This window comes from Bombus pyrosoma, linkage group LG18 (genome assembly GCF_014825855.1).
Source record: "Bombus pyrosoma isolate SC7728 linkage group LG18, ASM1482585v1, whole genome shotgun sequence".
Classification (NCBI taxonomy): Eukaryota; Metazoa; Arthropoda; class Insecta; order Hymenoptera; family Apidae; genus Bombus; species Bombus pyrosoma.
Window position 1 is genome coordinate 493,556 of NC_057787.1, and position 22,152 is coordinate 515,707.

The following is a 22,152-nucleotide window of genomic DNA, read 5'->3' on the forward strand; positions in this document are numbered from 1 at the left end:
AAAACGAATAATCATTAATGACTGAAATGATGGGAGAAAATTTCCTTTCTGACACCTGTAATGAATTGTCGTAAAGGAAATTTAGAAGTCACAGTACTAGAAGCATTTATAGGAATTTTAAGACAAAATGTTGCCACTAGGATGGTATTATTATCATATGGGGGCGGAATCGGCGGTTTCGATCCATTTGTGTGGGAGTGTGGAAGCTAATGTGTAGTCGAAATAATTGTTAAAATTATTAAATAACAGAAAATCAGTCTGTACTACTATTGAAGTAGTATAAAAGTCTGAATTGCTTAAAGTGTGAAATCGTCTTGAAACTATAATCTCAAAAGTATACGTGATGCAACGCTAAAAATTTTTTAAATTATTGTTTTTACACTACCTCTGATAGTAGCGTATTTATTTTTAAATATTTAATCATTTAGTAAAATATTAATTATTCATCAATATGAGTGCAAATTCGTCGAATTTTATTATGTTAAAAAAGCATATCCTTTTATTTATATTTATGCTGAGTCAAGTTAACAGTGAACAAGGAGATCATATACATACTACTATGCAATATACTAAAGATAATTTTTCAACAGAAATTCAGAAGAAAAATCATTTTATCATGTTTTATGCACCTTGGTATGCATCTTATTTTTTATTCTATTTTCTAAATAAAGCAAGATTTTTTTCTATATATTTATAAATTCATTGGAATAACATTATTACTGATATCAGTGTTATGTAGCCTTTACAATAAAGAATATTTATTTCTTTTAGGTGCGGTCACTGTCAAAGACTGGAACCTACATGGGAACAATTAGCTAAAATGTCAAACTTAGAGGATAAGAATGTAAAAATTGCTAAAGTAGATTGTACTACAGATAATAGTTTATGCACAGAACATGATGTTACTGGTTATCCTACGTATGTGTGATATAGATATATTCCACAAAATATTTGTGACGTTATATGATATATAAGTATACAATTATAAAAAAAAAAATAAACTTTAGGGTTCTTAATATTGCAGATTAAAGTTTTTTAAAGCTGGAGAAGCCAAAGGTACTAAGTTCAGAGGTGCAAGGGATTTGCCATCTTTAACATCTTTTCTTACTGCTCAGCTGGGTATATCCATGGAAGTAATTATAAAAAGCACTTATATTAAATTATAATATATGATAATACCCAATCTTAGTATTCAACTGCTTTTTTAAATTTTCCGAATTAGAGTGAAGATGAGGCACCAACGCCTCCTGAACCGGTAAATGGTTTATTGGAATTAACAGAGGATACTTTCGATAAACATGTATCTACTGGCTATCATTTTGTGAAATTTTATGCACCTTGGTGTGGCCACTGCCAAAAATTAGCTCCTACCTGGGAAGAATTAGCTAATAGTTTACGTAATGATAATTATGTTAGTATTTCCAAAGTAGATTGTACACAACATCGTAGTGTTTGTGGACAATTTGATATAAAAGGATATCCAACATTGCTTTGGATTGAAGATGGAAAGAAGGTAAAATTTAAATATCGCTTTTACTTTTTTTTTTTTGCAGAAATTTAAATTTTTCTTTTAAAAAATTAATTTCAATAATACTTGGTATGTATGAATATATAGGTGGATAAATATGCTGGGCAACGTACTCATGAAGAGCTTAAAGTTTATGTATCAAAAATGCTTGAGAAAGAAAATGACCAAGCTAACATTAAGACTGAAAATTTAGATAGTACAACTCATACTGTACTCAGTTTAACCGGTGAAAGCTTTAAACATGGTATCGAAAACGGAATTTCGTTCGTTAAGTTTTTCGCACCTTGGTGTGGGCATTGTAAACGTTTAGCGCCTATTTGGAAAGATCTTGGGAAAAAATTCTTAACAAACGACAATGTGAAAATAGCGAAAGTAGACTGTACTCTCGATGTAAGTAAAGAATTGTGCAATGAACAAGAAGTAGATGGTTTTCCGACTTTGTATTTATATCGCGACGGACTTAAAGTTTCTGAATACAATGGTGCTCGAAATTTAGACGATCTTACCGAATTTGTACTGAATTATATACAGCCGCATGACGAATTGTGATTATACATATTTTTCTTGTAACTAATCTAATTTTAAAGCAATATCATTAACTTAAACTGATTTTATATTTATATATATATACATATATATATAAATGTGTAACATTTAATTTAATTATACATAAATGTAAGAAGCATCACATAAAAACCCCAAGGTAACCAGGCCATATATTTTTCATTTTTGTATAAAATATTAAAAGAAAAATATTACAGAACTATTATATTTTTGCGTGAACTAATCGTGTACTTCCAAAATATATTTATAAAATTATTCGTGCTCGCTGTGTTCCTATCAAGCCTGTTAAAAACTTCAAAATATAAAGTTTATCATTAAATAGTTGAAGGATAAAATGAGCGTAACAACTGCCCACGTTGTTTATCTATGTACAGTGTTTTACGTTTTACGATTATTTCTCGTTCAAGATCACTTCTCGCTTTTACCAAACCTGCCTGCGTATCTTCGGCTCGTTTTAATTCCGCTAACATAGCTGATGTGCGTTCATTAAGTAATTTCACTTCTTCCACCAAACTAAATGAAGCATATTTTACGATAAATATGTTTTGTGCAAAGTTACAAGTAAATTAAATTTATATATCTTATAATGATTATTTAGTTATATTTATCAAGTGTAATATATAATAGCTCATTGATAAAGTACTTACGCAAATTGGGAAGTATCACGGCAACTTTCTACATTACGTCGTTGTAACCTATTCGCTAATCTTGTTTGCGCTACTTTCATCACGCAATCCAATCCCCTTGTTGAATGACGAAGCTCTTCTATAGATTTTTCGGTATTTGCAAGTTCGTGTAAACACTAAAAGAATTCTTATCATTACGATACGGCAATTTTACGTAATGAATTTAAACTTACGCGAAGTAGTTCTTTTTCTAATTGTAATCGAATATCTTCAGTAAGTTTAATCTTTTGACTTAAAACCAGATCTACGCGAGTCGCTTGATCTCGGAGACTTTTAATAGAATTCTTATATGTAGAATCTAACGTAAATCTTAAATTTACAGATCTCTGCTTGGCTGCTTCTGCATCAGTTAAACTTTCTCGTGTGTAATGTTCATAACTCGAAGGTGTCGATTGTCTAACGAGAAAAAAAATTAATAATTTATACAAATTGCGAAATCTAATCTAAATTAATGCTAGTTGTAAATTAAAACATTAATTTTGATACATACCCTGCTGGAAATCTTGTAGCTCCAAGTTTCCACAAGATAATGGGAGAATCATTTTTCAATTGTATATTGCGGGAGTCAATGTCGTAAGCGTCAGTTTTATCAGTCCAATCCATTTCCATTCTTACTTTTGCAGCCTTTAATTCGATTAATTGCATTTCTATATGTTCCCGAGTTCTACAAAGTAAATCGCGTATTTCTGAGCAAAGTGCTACCTCCTACAATAACAATTAATATGTATTTGCTAATATACGTATATTATTCCTACAAATTTTTTTTCTTTATACATTTACTATGCTAAGTTAACGATATTAACTTTGCTAAGCTCTTCCTCTACTTCATCTCTAATAAGGTCAGATTCTAGTCGTTTTGATCGTAATTGTAGGAATTCGCCAGCGATAGATTCTGGAACTGTAAGGAGTGACAAAGAATGTTTTACTCGTCGATGTTCAGCTTCCAATAATTCTATCTCTTTCGTGATTTCAAGTATTAAATGTTCTAATTCAGTTTTCCAACGATATACTTCGTTTGCACGATTTTTTAAATTATCTGTCGATTTCAACTGTATCTTATCTGCTTCTTTATACGATCTTTCGACACATCGTTGTGCATTATTTATAGCAAGTCTAAAATATCACGCTTTTTATTATTATTTGAGTTAATAATATAAGATATCGCATCAATGTACAGGTTTGTTTGCATACTGTGCTTCTTGAATCTTCTCATCCGACTGTTTAAAAAATTTCTGATTATGAGCTCTCCATTGAGGTGCTCCAGAGCTGGTTACGGAATATCGATCAACAACTGGTCTAACTCCCGTTAAACCATCTTGTGGTGTAAAATTTACACGACCGGTTGCCCATGGACCAATTGCTTCCATTCGTTCTTCTGGTTGCGCTGGAAGCTCATCCCCTGATTGAGGAAAATAAAGAGGAGGCGTTCCGTCGCTTTTTTTAGTATAATCTATCCTTGGACAAGGCTATATAAGTTTTTTTTTTTTGTTAGAAAAAGTGCTCAGAAACTTATTTGAAATAAAATAGTAAAATTAATTACTTCTCCCGATTCATGTAAATAATATAAAAGTTACGTAAGTGGTTATCTTAAACAAAAATTTACCGTATCCTGGACTTCGTCCAATTTAGTCGAATCTTGTTCAGTATTCATGTTAAATGTTTTCCTAATAAATTACTACTAAATTTCTACAGCTCCCGAGATTGCATTAATACAAATTTTCGTTTTTATTACGAATGATTTTCGTAAGACAGTAACTATGCTGTTAATATATCCACAGAGAAGAAATTTATTGATTTAATAATCCGTAGCAACGAAATATTTTTTTTGTCGAGTAATTAAATGACTTCGGTAATGATTTAGTAAAAGTTATTGAAAGATGATTGAAAATATTGCACAAATGAATAATTGTTCGTATATTTGTATTATAAATATCGTTTCTATGAAATATGAAATGTTATAAACCACAAGAAGTATTCTTTTAAATACATTGATTTATCAATTTAAACAATGAGATTATGTAGTTTTATACCTTGTAGATTACCAAAAAATATTTATTATTGAAATGTAATCGCGTGCGTTTGAACATCAATATATATATAGATACATATATAAATATGCGTGTGTACATATTTATTCGAGATCTTCTGAGGAAAGTATGAGCAGACGTAACCTTATCTCAAATAGCTATGCGGTTTAATTAATTCTTGTTTCAAAAACCACAATATAAATAATATATGTAGTAATATAAATATTTACTACATAAAAGACAATAGATAAACGTTTTAACAAAAATATGTAACAATAAATCATGTCTATTGTAAAATATTGTTTTCGTTTATGATAAGTATTTTGTATCTTTGAATACATATGTATGCAGTTAATTGACTTCGAATAAAGTTAAGAGGTTCATTCTCAAGATAACATTTGATAAAAACAAGAAGCAGTATTTAATGCTCTGTTCGAGATATGTTGAATTATTTATTCATAGTAGGGCGACCAATGCTGAATACGTCTGACGAGATACATCTGCAGAAATGAGTCGTAAAATGCCGGATATTAAATATACTCAGGTAAATTGTTTAACTGTAGGAGATATAAAAATTAATTTTTATAAGAAGGAACACGTAACCTTTAATCATATCTTATAAGAATTATACATACGTAGTCTATATCTTATATTCTGACAAATAATCATAGATGTTGACACTAGAATAGTAATAAGAACAATAATAATAAAACTTATATTGACATTAATATCACATATTTTCAGTTATTTATAAATAATGAATTTGTGGATTCAGTGAGTCGTAAAAAATTTCCTACTATAAATCCAGCTGATGGTACTGTTATTGCAGAGATCTCTGAAGGTGATAAGGTATTATACTTTAATTTTGTAATCTTCACTATATTATGGAAAATTTTTTATATCAAATATTAGATTATCTTAAATATTTAAATATTTACTTTCCTTAATATAGGCAGATGTAGATAAGGCAGTTGCAGCTGCAAGTCAAGCATTTAGCAGAGGATCAGATTGGCGAAATATGGATCCATCTGTTCGTGGAAAACTTATGAACAAAGTATATTATTTGTTTTATAATTGAATAATATTTTTAATGATCTTTATGTTAAAATTTTTATATTTAATTATAATATTTGGATGTATATAGTTTGCAGATCTTATTACAAGAGATTTGGAGTATATCGCCACTCTTGAAGTCTTGGATAATGGAAAAACATATTCAAATGCAGTTTTCGATATAGAAGCCAGCATTGATACAATTCGTTATTATGCTGGATGGTGTGATAAGATTCTTGGAGACACTATTCCAACAGGTATGTTTAACATTTGTAAGTAAATGAGCGGTGTTTCATAAATGCTCATGTACAATATTTGTTATTTAGATGGAAATTTTGTTTCACTTACACGCAAGGAACCAGTTGGTGTAGTAGGTCAAATTATCCCTTGGAATTATCCTTTTCTTATGTTGGCATGGAAATGGGGCCCAGCATTGGCTACTGGATGTACTATTGTTTTGAAGCCAGCTGAACAAACTCCTTTAAGTGCCCTTTATGCTGCAGCACTTGCTAAAGAGGCTGGATTTCCACCTGGCGTTATAAACGTTATTACTGGTTATGGTCCAACGGCTGGTGCAGCTATTGCCGAACATTCAGGAATTCAAAAAGTTGCATTCACTGGGTCTACAGAGGTATCTTGTATATATCGTTAATTTTTATACTAATTCACAAAGCTATATTAACATTTGGTATATGATTTATAGGTTGGTCGTCTGATAATGGCAGCCTCTGCTAAGAGTAATCTTAAACGTGTTTCTCTTGAACTAGGTGGCAAAAGTGCATTGGTTATTTTTGATGATGTTGACAGTATGTTGATGAAACACTTAATAAATTATTAACATATAACAGTATAAGAGAATTAATAAGTATGTACATTAACTTCTAGTCGAGAAAGCAGCTGAAATTGCTTATAATGCAATATTTGCGAATCATGGACAAAACTGTTGTGCCGGTTCGCGTACCTTCGTACATACTAAAATTTATGATCAATTTGTTGCTTACGCTAAACAATTAGCGTTAAAGACAAAAGTCGGTGGTCCTTTTGATCCTGAAACTCAACAGGGACCGCAAATTGATCAAGAAATGTTTGATAAAGTTTTAGGTTTAATTAAATCAGGAAAGGAAGAAGGAGCTGTATTAGAAGTTGGTGGAGAACGTCACGGCAATGTTGGTTATTTTATTAAGGTATAATTTTTTAAGTGAATGTTTTTTATATCATTTGTTTGTTTTGTGTGACCATCTTAATTTTAATTTAAGCCTACCGTTTTTTCAAACGTGACTGACAATATGAGAATTGCAAAAGAAGAAATATTTGGACCTGTTCAATCTATTTTAAAATTTGAAACGATGGACGAAGTTATCGAACGTGCAAACAATACAAATTATGGCCTTGCTGCTGGTGTTCTTAGTAAAGATATTGATAAAGCTTTGGTGTTTGCACAAGCAGTACAAGCTGGAAGTGTTTGGTAAAAATTTCATAGAAATTTTGTATTCGTTATATATATGTTTGACAGAGCTTAATGGAACTTTACTTAAAAAAAACTATTATTGAATAGGGTAAATTGTTATGATGCTATCACGCCTCAAACTCCGTTTGGAGGATTCAAACAGTCGGGAATAGGTCGTGAGCTGTAAGTTTGTCAATATTTTGTTTATATTTAATCAAAAGACTTTGAAACAAAATATACATTGTTACCTTTATATTTTAGTGGTGCAGATGGCTTAAAAGAGTATCTTGAGACTAAGACAGTATCTATTAAAGTGCCAACACGTAATTAAAAATATTATGTATATATTTTATTACGTATCGTCGAAGTTTATATAAATCTATATTTTAATAAAATTATTGCACAACCTATTTTTAAAATTCATTTAGAAATGTATGTGAACATATATGGGAATTATCAGTGAGCTGATTAAAGCTGAGTGAGCGAATAAAGAATTAAACTTTTAACCACACGATTCAAATGATACCTTTATTAAAAACATAAATAATATATTTAATATATTATTATATACGAGTTCTAACATGGTAGTAATCTAATATTTAAATACATCAAAATCATTGACACATATACGTCAAAGTTTCAATATTTTTTGTAGAGAAAAAATCTGTTTGACTATTTAATCATCCGGTGGAATCCCCAATTCTTCGTCAGTCCAATCTATTGGACGTATTTCAGGGAAGTGACCCTAAATATACAAGAATATAAATTGAATATTTAACATAAAGTACAAAATATGTGGTGTGTGTGCATTATATAGTATAAAATGCAATAAAATATATTAAATACAGAAACTTATTCATTTAAGTATCTTGTATTATAAAAAGTACTAATTATTGTAAAATAGCTTTTCAAATAAGGTATGCTAACGATAAATAATATTACTTACTAGAATATGCTCATAATCATGCCATGCGTTCCAAAAGACCCACCACCATACTACTCCACCGATGCATTCAGCCATTATTTTCCATCGTCTTTTAGGTTCAATCACTGTACGATAGGTCCAACTAATAATATTTTAATAATTTAAATCAATTACTTCTTTGAGACAATGAATTCACAATGAGTTCTTAGATGTGCTTGAGGTAGGATACATTATACAGTATATTTATTACATATGAATATAACATATTATAAGTATAACATATTATTATATGCGTGTGTGTGTGAATAATTTCTATATTTCTGAATATATTATAAATATTAAAAATTTTACGGTAAATACAAAAGTGCACAAATCTAACCTCGTTTCAAATAGAGGTTATATAATATATTTACCATTTACGAATCTGTTCTAAATTCACTGCAGTCTGTTTTCTTCCATTTAATTCATATATGTTTCTCAAAATTGATGGACCACGCGACAACAACATTTTTTAACTGCTATAATTTCAATCAATGATCTTGATTCCCGTTCACGGTAAGAGCATCTCTACTGGGGATGCTAAGAAACTAACTGATACAACCATGTAAGATTAAATAATATTTCTACCACATACATATGTATATATGTATACTCACCTACACATATAAATTACTTCTTTGCAAAATTGCAAAAAACGGTATTTTTATACTTTTTGCATAAAAACGTATTAATTTTGTAATTAATCAGTTAACTGCGGAGTTGAGTTTCAAAAATCCTTTACGGGGTGCGCAGATAAAATCAAGCAATGACGAGTATACACGTTAACCGTACCGAAATGAAGTTTCGGACTGATACACGTCGAACGCTGTTAGCTGGTTAAAAGATTTTAATTTGCTAAAATATTTTAGACTTACTATAACCTCCAGACTGCAAAATTTTAGGTCTGAGTTTCTCTTTTCGAACGTATTTTGGGAAGATTTCTCGCAGAAATGAACGATTTTTAAAATTCGCTCTTATAAACAAGGTCTTAACTTTAGGAATCTGCGTAACCGACCGCCTCACAGTGACCGGAAATTAAAAAATAACCCAAATCTAATCCAATACTCACGATTCAAATCCATGTAGAGTGTAAACCATACAGTAAGTTAAGATTATCAAATTTGGAAAAGGTCTCGTCAAAATTCGCGAGGACGTCACACAACGATAGGTTGACCGAAACTTTTTACACCATATTTCCATACATGAAAAACGACGCTCATTTTTGGCTTCAGCGATCCTACAGCGGTCGTAGGAAATGTTATTTTTGTCGAATATTTTGCAATCCGGATACTGTAGTAAGATTCTACTTTTTTTTAATAGTATGATATTTTGGACACTGTTAATGTATTTGAAAGACATAAATAAGAATTCAGTTCGTATTTCTAAAGTCGATAACAGCGAATGCTCGTTGTTGTAGACTTACCTTAAAAATAGAATAAACCTAGTTATTACAAGCTTTTTGTAATCTGTTCTTTTTTCATCTTGGTATTTCAAATTAATCAAAATCGAATTCTTGATAACTCAAGGTCTTGATAAAGTGATATTTTCTTTGTGTGTAATATTTCTTCCTCCCATTTCCTTTTTTTTTCATGTACTAATCCTATAAATAAATATGTTACAGATCTATCAACTTGTAGGAAGTCATCAGGTTGTTTAGTACTTACATGTCAAGTACGCAAGATAAAGGCTCGTGCATAGAATTGAATTGAATTTAATTTGATTTAAAGAAAATAATCAAAGAAAATAGGGGAGGAGGTTGCAAAGTAATATTTGAGCCTCCCTTACTGACAATCGAATTGCACTTCATACAACGTCATTCATTTTTCTGTAGTTTTAATTTGTTTCAGGAACCATTGTAAGATCAACGGATCAAGACTAATATCTCATACACTATCCATTTCCTTATCATATTTAGATCCTTAGATACAGATAAGTAGAAACTTGAACCATTTAAGCCATTAAGTAAAGATTTAACGAATATCGCGCGAGATTACCAACAACAATACATGAAGATAAATTGGAATTATGTTACCCGTTTTTGGTTTTCAAACCATTCCGAATAACTTTATCCGGCAAAATTAAATTTTTCATTCTCCTGTGTAACGAACCTGGCTTCGACTGTCTTTCTTCGTAACTATTTTTTTTTTTACGAGATTAATTTAAGGCTACTTAACAACTGATGAAAGTCGTTCAAACATATCAGCTGCGAGATACTCGCCATTACGGGTGAAACGAGCTGGCTTCAAAAAGCGAGGGTAGTCTCGCAGTTGAGTCGCGAGCAAGCTGACTCTCATTGGTCTATCGCAGGGTTTACGATTTGCGATTAACCATCTGGTTCACGGTAGCAACCCCTGAAGGAATACGCGTCATTGGTCCTCCTATCGTAACTTCTCCCCAACGTGCGCCCTAATAAAAGTTTTATAGTGGCTTCCGACCAATATCTTTCCTCGACAAAACGTGATCTCCCAAGTACTATACCTGGATTCGTTACAGCGATCGTGTATAAAATATGTCTAGGTGCGTATTTTTTTAAATGAATTATGATTATATTACAATAAAAAAAAAAAAAAAATGGTGATTTGCGAGAACCTAACGGGTTACCTATACTTTTCATTTTCCACCGGTATAAACTAAATATTTCTCCCTCTCATGGCGGATTAATGCGACATATTCGTGAGGGCGATCGTGTTTTTGAATTATAATCGACATATACATACGTCTATTATGATTTACAGATGCGTACGTGTAAATTTACTTTACTCGCGCAAAGCAGTAGATAATGCGTAGCGGTTAAACGTTAAATATAAACATTAAGTGAAATATTAAATATGAAATATAAACAGTAGCGATACACTGGGAAAGTTGAGCTAAAGATATGATCGTAAAAGGGTATTCGTTAAGAAACCGATAAATGAGACGGATAAGATAAATTTCTAAATACAACGCGACCACAGAGATAGAGTCCTCTTGTAAACGCGAATCAAACGTTCTTCATTCTTGTGGAATAAAATCTTATATCGAGATCGAAGTCGAATTATTACGCGCTCGTGCATGCATCACGTGATACCGCATCCTGATTGTCGATTTATAATTTTACTATCGCAATGGTAGACTGGTGTTTACAGGCGTTCTCGAGAGACCGGAATTTATTGATGATCCGTCGAGGGGCTCGCGGTACGTTTTACGATACCACTTGGAGGATTTTTATCTAGCCACCCGGCAGCTTTTATCATTTGAAAAACGCACCGTTTGCTGTTTTTCCTTTATCGACCAATAAACTCGGTTCAATTGCAAATTCCTGGCTGCGCGAAATGTTCTTCCGTTATCCGTCGCACTCCATGCGGAGGAAACGATGTTCGTTCTGGCCACCCATTTGTCGGATAGTCTGTTTAGCGAGGGAAAAGTATGGATAGACTTTAATCGTACTCGTTCCGACGCTTATTATATGTAGCTACCTTTTGCTTGTTTGGAGAACGTTGTTAGAAAATGATTAAATGAATCGATAGGTGTTCCTGCTGTAGAGAACCATTCAACGCGAAATCCATTACAAAGGATAATTTAAGAGATCATAGATCAGTACGAGAAGTACTAAATTATCCAACTTTGCTTCAAATTATATACACGGTGGCCTATATGCATATGAATAATCGTAACTTTTCTGAGAAGAAAGATACCGCGTCAAGCGTCACCAGCAGGAATCTCGTAGGTCGTAGACATACCGAGTAATCTATACGCATAAATAAACTCCCCTTTCGTCCGAAAACTTAAAAAATTAATTTAATAACGCACGTCTACCCCGCTGTACCTATCTGCGTGACAATATCTCCTTTTCCGACGAATTTTCACACTTGTGATCTTACCTTTCATTTCCATATGGTATTAGACACGGCGTGTCTATTAATTTCAACATCATTTCTTCGATTACTCATCTCGTTGAATTGCAAATAAATTAATAAATACACGCGATCGGCCTTTTAATGGTCGACGCTGAGAAGAAAGCATTTTGCGTTACGTCAGTCGGCCACGTTATCCCGAGCACACCCTTCGCGATAGTTTCACCCTCTTTTCGTACCGCCCCTTCTATTCCCAGTGTGAGCGTTTCACGAGGATTATATCAAAAGCTAAAGGGTGTTACCATGGATACACGAGCAGCCATGTTGGTCCAGGGGCGTGAGAGATGGAAAAGCCCTATGAAAAATTCGATAAATTCCAGGCTCCTTGGAAATGGCGATGTATCTACTTAGCAGACTTGTTCTCCAAGGAATTTTCAGATAAATGTAATTAAAAGTAAGAGGCAAAGCATCTCGTCGCGTTGCGTTTCCTATTCCGGTTAAGGCGATATAAAAATTGTTTAACTCGCTCGAAAAGGCGTAAAAACGGAAGCCTACTCGCGATCGATGTTTAACTTATGTTTTAAGAACGTTTTAAACGTTGACCTTGTGTTGTAGAACGTATGCAATTGTTCCTCACTTGGTTGCTCCAACAAACTTTTGCCGATTTATTTATTTTCCCGACCAGCGGAAGAACTTTACTTTTCACCGTTTAAATCGAAAGAGATTGTCGCGAATAAGATTTCACTAATCACGCACGATAAATACTAAAAAAAAAAAGAAAAAAAAGAAAAGAATTGTGAGTACATTTGGTGTTTTGGGCGTAGCAAACGTTACACAACATGCGTCCAACTCAACCGCAGAATCGAAGCAAACTGGTACCGAGGAGAATCGAAGACGAAAACGAACCCTGAAAAAAAGATAAAAAGGATAATAAAACGGGGCTGAGACGAAGCCGTAGCTAAAATTTTAAAATATAATACGAAGATGCACTGTTTGAGGTACAGGTAGAGTATCGCGACGTGGAATTCCTTCCACCAAAGGATTTAGATGAATGGACCGTCGGAGTTATGTTTTTATTGCACCTATATGACGGTTACTCTGAGAACTTCCGATTGAAAGAAGAGCTGCAGCTGGAACTGAACGCAGTTGAGGCGTCTAAGAATATCCGACAAACGTCGAAGAAATTTATAATTCTTCTAATTGTAAAGAAGATTAGACAACTCGTATGGAGTTTTTATTAAAAGAATTCTCATTAAAAGACGTTCTACCTGATTGAGATGATCGAAACGTGAAGTAGATATTGCATTAGGATCAAGTTACTAAAAACCGAGTCAATTTTTATGTTGACGTGACAAAGGAAAGTTAAAAAGATAGAAAGGAAAAACGCGTAGGTTTTCAAAGTTGAATTATGGCTGACAAGAACGATAAATAATTATAGCGTATACGCTGCAACAGGCGACCGTTATCAACGAGATAAAAAATGTTTGATACAAAAATTCGTTACGCTCGACAAGTATACACGTCGAACTCGGTCAACTTGTGTTAACCGATTAACCAACTGGTACTCGTCCAAATGACACGCTGTATCCTCTGTGTAACGTACAGTTAGAACGAAAATCGAGAAAAATGCGAGGGCAAGGACTTCGCGAGGATCAAGCAGAAGATGTTGGACGGGAGCGTGTAGTTTATAACGGTCTTCTTCTTTACACGCTAATATCTTCTGTTTCCTTGGAAACGATCGCAGAACACGTTTCTTCTGGAGCAGTAACGTCCGCCAATATGTCTCCCCTAAAAGCGTCAGGGTGGCAACCGTCGCCTCTGTACGCTACCGATGTGGTAACAGCTGCTGAATCGTCGGTTGGTTCGACCGATCCATCCGGAGGACCGATAACAGCAACATTCACCTTTCTTTCGAAACATCAATCGCGCGTTTCATCGTACTGTTCGTCCATTGGGATCGCAGGTGGACGTTCTCGAAGCAAGCTTATAAGCTACGGTATTTCACGATTGTATTTTCTCTACGATAACTGTCTTCCAATGTCTCGTGTGCAAAACGTTTTATTAGGGCACGTGACTTCTATTGCTTATTTTTATTCATTAGCTTCGTGTATTTTTCTTTCTTCGTCTTCTGAATAAATTTAAGATAACGCGAAGATACACGAAATTATTTTACGAAAACAAGCTATATTTCAAGGATAGAATAATACTAATTTTTCCCTAGTATCTGTATAACCGTGTACAGATATATTCGTTGCAGATTTAAAGCGCGTGCGGCAACTCTTGTCGTTGTATTTTTCTTTTTTTTTTTTTTTTTTCGCACTTTAACGGCTCGCGACTATGGTAATCAAGTCTAGAGATGTTGCCAAAGCAATTACTTTCACTCGTCTAAGAATATGGTTGTCCAGCCGGTCATCAATCATCGCTTCATAAATCTAGCGGGATCCCGGCGCATTCGACAAAACCCGCAAGAAGATCGTAAACGTAACACCAATGGAGATTAGTTTACATGGTGATCGCGGTTTCTCGCATTTTCTTTGTCGAGGGGCTGTTATCGTTATTTATAAATTCTCCTCGTATTATTCGTGCAAGGCCTTCGCACGGAACACGGTTGCGTCGTCAAAAGAATAAGAATATCTTGCAAATGAGCAAATGTTTTATTTGTATCGCGGCATTTTATTGAATTTTTCAAATTTCGCGCTATCGGTTTTACTAGCTCGATCGCCGTTCGTATTTGTCCAGTAAGATCAATTTCACGAATTTTATCTTTTCAGGAAACGAGAAACACCGGCGATCCTTCGATCTTTAAACGTCTCTCTCGAACGATGGATCGAAGAGCGTATCTTCTATCTAAATTGCAATGTATGTAAATAATTGCGACGAAGACAGAGTTAAGAAAACTGCGTGTTCTCTGGTCGACCTGAGAAGAAGTGAGAAAGCTTGCGCGTACCAACATATTCGAGTGGACTCGATATTTTCGGTTCGTAACATTTTATGAATGGTAATAACCGGCAACCCTTAGAGAACATTACGGCTTTTTTTTTTTGGAGGAGTCCATACAGCGCGTTCTAAGAGCTCAATACTCGATGTAACTTTGTTGTCGAGAAACCTCTCTGGCCTAAAATTGTAATTTATTTTTTAAAATTCAACTCGATTCCGTTTATACCTGATAACTCAAACAGGCAGAAATGTTTCGTTTCTGGATACTATTAAAAGTTATAACACGTTTTGGCATAAATCAACGTAATAAAAAGTCCCTTATATGATCAGATATGTTAGATATGTCTATCTGATATGTAACAATGTACAGAGTTACATAGTGTATAATGTGTAAGGATATTTCAAATTAGATGAAATCTTCATTGGTTATATTTTAATTCATGTAGCACAAATATGCACTCTATATATTTCATTTTATTTGCCCTATTTGTGAAAATACGTATCACAATGTAGAGGATACATATGTAGTTTGCGAAAGGTATTAGAAATCTATATTATCGACTGTTCGCTCCGCTGAAAAGAAGTTTGGCAGAATCGTTGTGAGAGGGCAGGCACGTAGGACGCGTGCTACCTACGTTACCATCGTTTAGAAAAGGCAATAGTAACCTGTTATAGAATACTTTAGAATCCTTCGAAGATACGTGTAGTGTGCCCAAGGAGACGAGGCAGTAAACGTAAACAAAACTCGATTGCAGCCACAGCAATCAAATTTTATCGAACGTTTACTGTCTCGTCTCCTTGGATAGATTGCGTACACGTATTTACAACGATTTCAAACGATCGAGAATCGATAGACGTAAGTCAGACATATTTATTTTTATCCTGTAAATTATATTATCTGCAAAATTTTGAATCAACAAAGATATACGCACATTTTCTTTTTATTATTTATTCATAGAGTTTTAATGCCGATAGAAGTAATGATATTAGACGTAACCAATTGATCCACGTTAGATCGCAAATAAAAATAGTCGTTTTTTCGACACATACAGGTTAGAAGATATCGCATAGTACGAGGTATCGATGTTCCACGCAACGTCGCGCATTCCAAGTCACGGAGTAGTCGTAATGTTTGCTTTTCCTCGTTCGACGAATTTCACGAGCGTCGTTTCTACTTGGAGACGGCGCGTATGGAAAAAAGGCAACAAGGCTAGCAGCGAAGGTTGACCGAAAGGTACGAACGACGGAGCTTTTAAAGCTGCACCGCGTATTTGTTTGCGAGCCGTGTTAATTCGTCGAACAAATAACCGGCGACGGCCCTCGGACCACGAACGATTCGAAGCCGTTGCAAATGATCAGTTCCTCGCGGGCAATACGTGTAACTGCATTGCGTCTCACAGTTCCGTCGCGTAACCTTTGAAAAAAGGCAAATCGACGCTGCTTCGTGTTGGGTGCAGTGATGTCTCAAGCAACGGACGCTTCGTCTCGAGTATACGCTAGTTGCTCGCGGTGAATTATCGAGGTACTTTCTTGCTAACCTTTTTCCTTTCATACGTTACTTACCTATTATCTCTCCTTTCTGTTTCCGTATCGTCCGTCATGAATTTTACAGTCACGGCACTAAGATTTATAATCTTCGGAGCGTTTTAACGAATCAAGGTTCGTAACAGTAACGAGGCAAAGCAACGCCGATATTTAAATTATAACTATCTATTTACTAGAGGAGAAAGGAAGATACAGGTCTCGTATTCGAAAGCGTAAAAGTCTATTTATACGAATGTTACTCGACTACGAGTCGAAAGCGTGTTACAAACAGCGATTTCTTTCAGTTCGATCCCGACTTGATTTTCATCGGTTTACTCGAGCTAGTCGACGACGAAGCTACCTCCGTATCGCAACAGTCTCTTCGACCGAGGTATGTTTTTCGATGCTTCGAATCGAGGAACAAGTAATTTCTCTCCTTGTAAATATCGCAGCTCCGAGAGACGAAGTTTGCTCTGTGACGAGAACGTGTCGCGGTGGTTGTCGGAATTACGCGAGCCCGTAAATCCAGTGAAATACAGCTGAAACCGCGGAAGAGAACAACGAAACAAGTCGATACGTGTGGAATTTTACGATGCCTCATGGCCGTGTCGGGAATCGACGAAGAAAACTGCCGCGTCGCAATAGGGGGACCACGCAAGCACGCTGTTTTTATAATACACGTTAAATAACTTTACGAGGCCTCAAGTATCGTGGCAAATTGATTTCGTAACGACAATCACGGAATTAACGTACAATAAAAGTATCGTGATGGCAATTAAGCGGAGCACTTGTTTAACTGTGAACCGCTCACGATGGTTCAGTCTCGCTTCGGAGCGCCGAATGAATGATACGCAAACAGTATTCGATCACTTTAATTTCGCCGTGACGTTCCGCTTGCTATGGCGTCGATCTTCTTCCCCGTCGCTTCGATCGTCAAGAATCCGAGTCGCGCCTTTTCGTAAGTTTACGAATTTTTACAAACTTATACAAACATTTTACAAGATATACCCTACGAAATTTCTCTATGAACTTTCTTAATTTATTTAAGGACTGGAAGGTTCTCGAGTCAAGATACAAAACAGCGATACAACGATATTTGAATTTAGTTTTCAGCCCAGTTCTCAGCCTACCAACGAACACGTGTAACAGCGAAAGTTGTCTCATAGCTTACATAGATATCGAAATGAAACGTCGTGACAGAAGCGAATCAGAACGACGCTTCTCTCGTCTAACAGCGGGATTTTGCACGCGCGTGGCGCTTGTGTATACAACTATTAAGTGCTTACATTTATGCCTCTCATAATTGGCTTCGTTAAATGAAGAGAGTGACTGAGGAATTAGCTTGCCGGTAATAACCCGGCTATTTATTAACACGTGAAACGAGACGTTATAGGTCTCGCGAACGAATATGCCTGACACACGAGGTGAACGTCTTCTTTGCATTTTCTTCGTCCATGTCACCTTGTCGCGGGTAAGTCAAGCATACTTTTTGTCAACTCACATTTTATGTCGCATCTTATTCTCTTCGTCGTACGGAGAAGATATCGCGTAAATTCAATTGCTCCGCATTGAAAACGATTGCCAGATTCGAATGTCGCGAGATTGGCGAGGGAAAAGACGGATGTTCTAAATATATGACGAGGCGTGTATTAGCTTATCTTGTTGTGTATTATCTTAGGAAGGGTTTCAGTGTGACGGAAAGGTTTTCTTTCACGCTGGATCGCGTTAGTTTTCTCGTTTGCTCTGGATTTTCCCCGGCTTTTCCCTCCAACGATCTCTTCTCGCCGTTCTCCGATTTTACTTCACCCGGGAAACATCTTGCTCGGTGTATCGTTTGTTGTTTCGTCGAGAAAAAACTGACCTGCTGGCCTACATTCCATCCTGTTTTCACTTCCTGCCGGTATAGAAGGATTTTACGAGTTGGAAAAAAAAAGGATCCTCCGACTCAAAGATCTCGCTGTTCTCTTTGTGTCTTTTCAACCGAAAACATTTTATTTCCTGCATTCAGTGATCCAAGACGGCGAAGACGATACGCAGAACAAGATAACGGCACAGATTCAAATCTCTCGACTTTGCACCCCTGATTCTAATTATTAATTATCCCGAAGAGTGCGAGAGACTCAAGAAGCGGAAGAATTAGACGACGAGCTTTAACGAAGGATGAAAATTATACGGCAAGACCGGACCAGGTATTTTACGTTCGAAATCCTTAGCTGCGTGTTTATTCTAAATATTTAGGAAAAATGTAACGGGAGAACTAAGCGAGGAGTTTAGGCAGCCGAAAAATGTCTTTCATCTCTGGAGGTAATAGGGACGCGACGGTGTTCGCCGTGAAACACCGACATTCCAGGCTCGTGGAACGCGCGGGTGAAACGTTGAACCGCGCTCAATCCGCAGAAGAAAAAGCGTGATGGGCGAGGGTGGGGATTTAGGAAGAGGTAGATTTACTATCAGACGGATTTCATTCCTCGAGGGTTTAGGCTTTCCAAGCAATCCTATTACCAAAGTCAAATGTGATTTAGGATCTTGGCCTTACGCCGCTCACCATGAAACACCATGGGCGTTTCGTATCTCCTCCGGACAGATACCAACCGCGGTGCACCGGAGTTCTCCAACCAGCCGCCACTATGGGCGTTTTCAGGACCGTAGAAGGGATTAAATTTTCAAAGCACTCGCCGATACCAGTCCATTCCATTTTAACCGCGGACGATATGGAGAACCGGAGCTGGAGCCAGTTTTCGAGAAAATGGCGACGCAGCTTCTACCATGGAAACCGGTGAAATATGATTTTCGATACGAGAGAAATTATTTATGGTTCTACCTCGCGGTCTTGGCTAAGGACGATGTTCTTTTTCTTTCTCTCTTTTCTTCTTTTCTGATGCTGAACGGGCAACGACGTCCATTTAGAGGACCACATCGGCATACAGAAAAGCACCAAATTCTCGAGAATCACGAGATTTTTAAATTTACAGTGATCGTGCTAAGTGAAAGGACATAAACGTTGAAACGAATTATCGATGGCATTAATGGACTATTACCGGTCCATAAAGCTATCGCGTTCTCCAGAATCACGGAATTTTTAAATTTCCAACAAGCATAATAAAACGGAAGAATACAGAATGTCGAATCGAATGGAATCGACGATGGAAATAACGAAAGGACAGAATGAACTTTTTACGCAAAGGAAACGCGTCTTATATATAGAACGGAGTAGAAGTAGACGCATCGATGTGTATTCATCGTGGAATCGTTCTCGCTACGGCCCTGCTGCCTTCATCTCGTTTCAAGCCACGAGAGAACTCAAGAGCACGAGAATGATCGTGCGTCAGGTTCGAGAGCCTCGCTTATCCGTATTCGCCATACCCGCTATTATGTAGACGATAATGGTCCCCGCATAAATATTCACGCTGGCGATGCCCATAAATGCTACCGCTGTATCGTGTTGCTCGTATACTATGCACCACGCAACGACGTGTGCGTCGACGATCTTCGAGGACTTGCAGCGTGGATCGCGCGGACCGGGCATCCTGGATTCAACGTTGATGATCAGGACCATCAATCACGCGGTCGGAAATGGTATCCCTGTCTCGTTGTCGCGTACTTTATACCGTTAATCAAACACGTTTACACGTTCCCAGACATCGTTTCGTTCTAATTAGTCGCAGCTTGAGCTTTACGTAGTGACATTTTTTTTTTTTTTTTTTAATGAAAATGATTCTTTTCTTAATAGATACGACCACGTTTAAATTGAAATTACCGAACGACAGGGTGAAAAAATGCTTAACGATCGAATAAAGAACAGATATTTCTCGCTCCTGTTGTGTTAGCTCATATTCAGATTGTTCTTTTTCTTTTTGAGGAGGAAAAATTTATCGAACGTAGCAGAGGATCTGGCTGAAATTTATGGCGGATCATTTCGCGGAGATTCGTTCATCAACTCCACGGGTACCTTGGACGAACGATCGGCGACGATCCCTGAGCAGTTTTCGTGTTTCATCCGATCTTCCACGGGGACTAATCCCTCGACTGATTGTCAGAGCCGCCACTCGAGCTGCCTCGCCATAGGAACACGAGGAACGGGATCCACTTACACAATTATCTACTCGCGGGATCTCCTTGACGGCCAGTCGCTCATCGTTTTACTGCTCGCTGCTCTCTCACCTCCTCTTTTCTCAACATTCGTTTTTCAACTGGCTTTTTAACGTACCGTTTTCTTTTCTCCAATGCTCCTTCATTTTCTCCGGAACGCTCGCACCCGCATTCTTAACTTTTCCTCCGATTCTCCGAGTTGCTCTTTCTTTCAAAATCTTGCGCCTCGTTCGAGTTAGCTTCGAATTCAGGCGACTCGATCGACGAGAACGAGCGTGGAAACTCGAAAGGATATTTCGAGTCGAGCGCGTAATAAAATCATCGATGGTGCGGATGTTTCGCCTTGGCATTCGAGCAAGTTGGCTAATTCAGAAAACGCGCGGATGCTGTAATGCAATGTCGATTGTCTTCTGCGGTTAAAAATCGTAGCTGTCCTCGTCTCGCGACAGCGGACTGTTACTTTTCATCTGTACAATTTTGAGACGAAACAGAGGAGCCAGAAAGTCGAAGCAAAGATTCAATTACGCAGCCTCGTCTCTCGTCGAGTGGGTCGTTTTTCAATGGAATCTCTCAACCGTAGATAAGCAGCTTTAACGATCTTATTCCGTCTAGGAACACCGCGCGCTCCGTTCTAGTGAAACGAGCATTAAAGTGACACACCCGGCAAAAGCGATTCGTGGTCCTCGACGAGAACTGGTTTCGAGTAATTTGTAATGGCGACTGGAACCAAGTAGAGTGGGTGGGATTTCGACTTTTCCACTGCCCCTTGTCCCTCTTATCCCGTGGGAGTGGCGAACTATTTCACCCGTAGAAGCTACTTTGTCGACGACGTTCCACCGTTCTGTTTCCTCTCTTCTTTCCATTCCCTTTTTTCAAACTTCAAAAGTGGCGGCAGGAAGACACATATGGCTTTGGTGATTCCTTTTTCTCACGGACGATTTACTTTGAAATATTTACTATACATTTTTATGATCCAATACGTCACGGATATACGGGCTGCTTCGAATGCTCCAACACTCGAGACATTCTCCTTCTTTTTGATGGTGCAAGCACTAGGAAACAGAATGTCCGATTTGAAAGATATTCGTGTACGAGTCTCGATATAGGTACAACGATTCGTTTAATTCATCGAAGTCAATTCAATTAATTGAGTTTCGAGCGATTAAGCACTCTTTACTGCTGCACTTGCACTTGTACTCTTCTGACGCAAGAGACGTCACATTGCAGTGAAGAGATCGAAGAAGAAACGGACAAAAGGTAGGATTAATTGAATTTCGAGCGATTAAGCACTCTTTACTGTTGCACTTGTACTCTTCTGACGCAAGAGACGTCACATTGCAGTGAAGAGATCGAAGAAGAAACGGAAAAAAGGTAGGATTAATTGAATTTCGAGCGATTAAGCACTCTTTACTGTTGCACTTGTACTCTTCTGACGCAAGGGACGTCACACTGCAGTGAAGAGATCGAAGAAGAAACGTTCAAAAGGTAGGATCCGTTGAA

General features: G+C 36.6%; 4 protein-coding genes and 1 long non-coding RNA gene across 5 annotated transcripts; 3 read left to right on the forward strand and 2 right to left on the reverse strand.

Annotated features, from left to right (window-relative positions):
- Window positions 1-154: 154 nt before the first annotated feature.
- Window positions 155-2,349, forward strand: LOC122577196 (thioredoxin domain-containing protein 5 homolog). Its single transcript, XM_043748343.1, has 5 exons — window positions 155-633; window positions 772-918; window positions 1,025-1,133; window positions 1,223-1,513; window positions 1,616-2,349. Exons 1-5 carry the CDS (start codon window positions 452-454, stop codon window positions 2,075-2,077), a joined length of 1,191 nt encoding a protein of 396 aa, XP_043604278.1. The 5' UTR covers window positions 155-451; the 3' UTR covers window positions 2,078-2,349.
- On the reverse strand, window positions 2,233-4,746 carry LOC122577194 (tektin-4). Its single transcript, XM_043748339.1, has 7 exons — window positions 4,382-4,746; window positions 3,970-4,244; window positions 3,582-3,891; window positions 3,269-3,483; window positions 2,952-3,174; window positions 2,740-2,894; window positions 2,233-2,605 (listed from the first exon to the last, which is right to left on the reverse strand). The coding sequence occupies exons 1-7, from the start codon at window positions 4,427-4,429 to the stop codon at window positions 2,407-2,409; spliced, it is 1,425 nt and encodes a 474-aa protein (XP_043604274.1). The 5' UTR covers window positions 4,430-4,746; the 3' UTR covers window positions 2,233-2,406.
- A 204-nt stretch (window positions 4,747-4,950) lies between these two features.
- LOC122577193 (retinal dehydrogenase 1) lies at window positions 4,951-7,715 on the forward strand. The gene is made up of 10 exons (XM_043748338.1): window positions 4,951-5,349; window positions 5,550-5,654; window positions 5,758-5,859; window positions 5,950-6,115; window positions 6,185-6,489; window positions 6,562-6,664; window positions 6,744-7,042; window positions 7,115-7,323; window positions 7,414-7,488; window positions 7,567-7,715. Exons 1-10 carry the CDS (start codon window positions 5,314-5,316, stop codon window positions 7,634-7,636), a joined length of 1,470 nt encoding a protein of 489 aa, XP_043604273.1. The 5' UTR covers window positions 4,951-5,313; the 3' UTR covers window positions 7,637-7,715.
- Window positions 7,716-7,819: 104 nt separating this feature from the next.
- Window positions 7,820-8,821, reverse strand: LOC122577197 (NADH dehydrogenase [ubiquinone] 1 beta subcomplex subunit 2, mitochondrial-like). Its single transcript, XM_043748344.1, has 3 exons — window positions 8,644-8,821; window positions 8,252-8,372; window positions 7,820-8,050 (listed from the first exon to the last, which is right to left on the reverse strand). The coding sequence occupies exons 1-3, from the start codon at window positions 8,736-8,738 to the stop codon at window positions 7,982-7,984; spliced, it is 285 nt and encodes a 94-aa protein (XP_043604279.1). The 5' UTR covers window positions 8,739-8,821; the 3' UTR covers window positions 7,820-7,981.
- Window positions 8,822-15,753: 6,932 nt separating this feature from the next.
- Window positions 15,754-18,696, forward strand: LOC122577188. Its single transcript, XR_006320119.1, has 6 exons — window positions 15,754-15,895; window positions 16,092-16,273; window positions 16,869-16,954; window positions 17,016-17,521; window positions 17,612-18,034; window positions 18,572-18,696. It is a non-coding gene; the product is annotated as an uncharacterized LOC122577188 (long non-coding RNA).
- The last annotated feature ends 3,456 nt before the right edge of the window (window positions 18,697-22,152 follow it).